Source organism: Rhagoletis pomonella, unplaced genomic scaffold (genome assembly GCF_013731165.1).
Source record: "Rhagoletis pomonella isolate Grant_MI unplaced genomic scaffold, Rhpom_1.0 Rhpom_scaffold_18698, whole genome shotgun sequence".
Classification (NCBI taxonomy): domain Eukaryota; kingdom Metazoa; phylum Arthropoda; class Insecta; order Diptera; family Tephritidae; genus Rhagoletis; species Rhagoletis pomonella.
In genome coordinates this window covers 1-2,847 of record NW_023477217.1, presented here as the reverse complement: position 1 = coordinate 2,847, position 2,847 = coordinate 1, and the positions used below count along the sequence as shown (strand labels likewise).

Here is a 2,847-nt window from a genome sequence, read left to right as displayed (position 1 = left end):
AGTCAGTGGGATCGTCGGTTCGAATCCTACTGAAAGAAGTCTGATGAGGAAATGTGGTGATTTCCGAAATAGCTATCACTTCTGCCATTTTTTCAAATTATTGTTGCTTTTCACCATAAAATTTTCATTTAAAACGGCCTCGAGCTCAATATAAATTGTTGAATATAATTGTTATAAAGGCCAAAAAAAAATTAAAATTTTATTAAAAAAATTAAGTAAAATATACCGTGCATGATTGTAAAAGACATCATAAATGAATTTTCTCGATTTCTGTGTTTTCGAGAGCAGCAATACGAAAAATTGGCTCAAATAATGGCAACCAAAAAGGATATTGCGCAGGTTTTCAAAGAGGAAGTCCAGGCGTTTTTGTTTTCATTATCTAAGACTGTGGAATGCACTGAATACAATGTATTCTTTTTATATAACATTAATAGATTTATGTACATACGTACATAAAATGTGGAGTTACATAAAAAAGGTGTTTTTATTATTGTACTCGTTTTTACTAACTTTTTAAAAAGCGGTGTGTATATTCAGGGCTATCACGGAATCCATCGTAGAAAATCTACGAATTCAAATGCCCGCTACGAATACGAAAAAATTGCTATCACTGAATCAGAGTGAACGCGAAAATATCGTTGCCAGCTTGGAATGCTGATTCGAAATCAGTTAGTGCAAAGGAAACAACAGACATATAGGGTGTGTTCAGTAATGCATTAAGACTTGCAGTATTTGCAGAGTTGGCAGCACTGCAGATTTGATGGTTGATGCAGCTGATAGAATTGTTGACAATTTGCAAATAGGTTTGTTGCATTTTTGAACACCTTCTTTACTAACATGGAAGTGTTATTAAGTTTAATAGTGAACGATATTTGTGAGCCAAGAGCTGATAGTTTTTTATTGAATTCAAGAAAAAGAAAACTTTTAAAGTTTAAAAGAAGAAGATTTCTTATTAAAAGGCTATCGCTAAAGCGAAAAATACCTTAAAAAGAGACATTTTTTAAAACAATAAAAGCCTTTCCCGAGGACATATTTTATTCTCATTTTCGGATGAATTGGTCCACTTTCAATGTAAGTTTTTACATGTTTTAGCACAAGTAGTATTTTCTAATCAAAGTTATTTTAATTAAGGCTTTGAAAGACGCTTTGTCTCCAACTTGGGTAACTGCAAGGTTTGGCCGCTGTGGTCATTCATTAGAAAAATGTCTATACGTAACGTTATGGAAGCTATGCAATAGCAGGGGCACCTTCCGCCAGTTTTCGGATCGTTTCAACATTGCGAGGGGAACAGCGTACTCTCTGTTCATCAAAACAATCAAAGCCATTTGTAATTTGAAAAGCGAAATTAAATGGCAATCTGTTGAATATCAGCAAACTCTCATGACGAATTTTGAAAACAGCAGAGAAAATCCGTTTCCTTTCGTAATTGGATGTTTACTAGATGGAAGACATATACTTATGTACTTCCATCTAATTAGGTTACTTTTCTAAATTTTCTTACTGAACACGGAATAAATCGTTTTTTTAGACTTCATTTTCATTTAATTTAATTTAATAAAATATATTAAATTAACATCACATGGTTTCAATAATAAAAATAAAAAAAGATTTCAATCTAGAAAGGTTAAAAAGGTACATTTCACAGCTTCATCTTATGACTAATAAAAAATAAATTCAAAATCTACTTTTGCAGACATCGGTTCAATATTGATTTGAATTCCAGCAACGCTTGGATTCGCTCTTTCTCCAGTGAAAGTTTCTCCCTCTCCACAGCCATTGCTTCGTCATGTCGGGTTTGCTCTTTAATAGCTTCTTCTTCAAAAAACTTTAATATTTCGCTGTTTGGGTTTCTCCGAGGATGTGGTGCTCTACGACTTGAAGTCGGTGGAGAATTGGGTGGCTCAACATTACCTTCTTCTAATGGCGGCGACGATGGTAGCTCCAACGACGCTTGCAGATTTTGTGGCGGAGGATTGATGGAGTGCCTGGTACCATACAGCTCGTCAAAATCTTCAAAATATAGCCAAGATGTTGCTTCCCTACCGGAGGAATTATTGCGCTTTTTATACGTTTATACGATACCAGCATATTTAAAAATTTTCTTTGTGCAATGTGTCTGTCTATGTTAATGTCTCTGTTGATTTTTTTTACTTCTTCCACCACCTTATTCCATAGAACGCTCTTTTTTCTCCTTCCAGATGCAAATTCGTCTTCCATATTTAATCGAACTCTAAGCAGCAACTTAACTTCAGCCGTACTAAGATTTTCGCTGAAAATAATAAAAATATAATATAAGATTGTTTCAAAACTATACGTTTAACAAATTTTCATTGTAAAAATTACAAAAAATTAGTTTTGTACTCACTTTTCTTCCGACATGGTACAAGCGTAATCAGCGGCAGTGTAATTTTTTTTTATGCAAATGATGAGCGACGCTTGATAGAAAAATGGCGTTTTAGAACGCTCGACATTTGCAGTGCTGCCATATTAGCATTTCTGAACGTTCTGCTGGTCCTGCAAAAGCAGTATGCGCATTATACTGCATTACTGAACACACCCTTATGTATGTAATTTTGCTCACGCTACCCCATCAGGCGCAATGGCCGAGTGTGCAAAGCACTAGACTGCCAATTGAGAGAGCCGAGTTCGAGTCCGAGTCGTGGGGCTGTGGAGATTTTTTTCTTTTTTCATTTAATTTTTGTTTATTTTTTTAATAAATATTTTTTTTAGTTTATTCTTAGCTTAGATTTTATTATTTTAAATACAAAAATATGTTTTTTTTAAATAAATTTTTATGATATTAAAGTAATTAGGTTTATATCCTAATAAATTGTTGCTAAATTATTA

At 33.7% G+C, this 2,847-nt stretch overlaps 1 protein-coding gene and 1 long non-coding RNA gene across 2 annotated transcripts; one reads left to right on the top strand and one right to left on the bottom strand.

Moving 5' to 3' along the window:
* The first annotated feature begins 616 nt into the window (after positions 1–616).
* LOC118732310 lies at positions 617–1,573 on the top strand. Its single transcript, XR_004992116.1, has 2 exons — positions 617–1,071; positions 1,132–1,573. It is a non-coding gene; the product is annotated as an uncharacterized LOC118732310 (long non-coding RNA).
* On the bottom strand, positions 1,558–2,746 carry LOC118732309. Its single transcript, XM_036461442.1, has 2 exons — positions 2,366–2,746; positions 1,558–2,269 (listed from the first exon to the last, which is right to left on the bottom strand). The coding sequence occupies exons 1-2, from the start codon at positions 2,377–2,379 to the stop codon at positions 1,918–1,920; spliced, it is 366 nt and encodes a 121-aa protein (XP_036317335.1). The 5' UTR covers positions 2,380–2,746; the 3' UTR covers positions 1,558–1,917.
* Between the last annotated feature and the right edge of the window lie 101 nt (positions 2,747–2,847).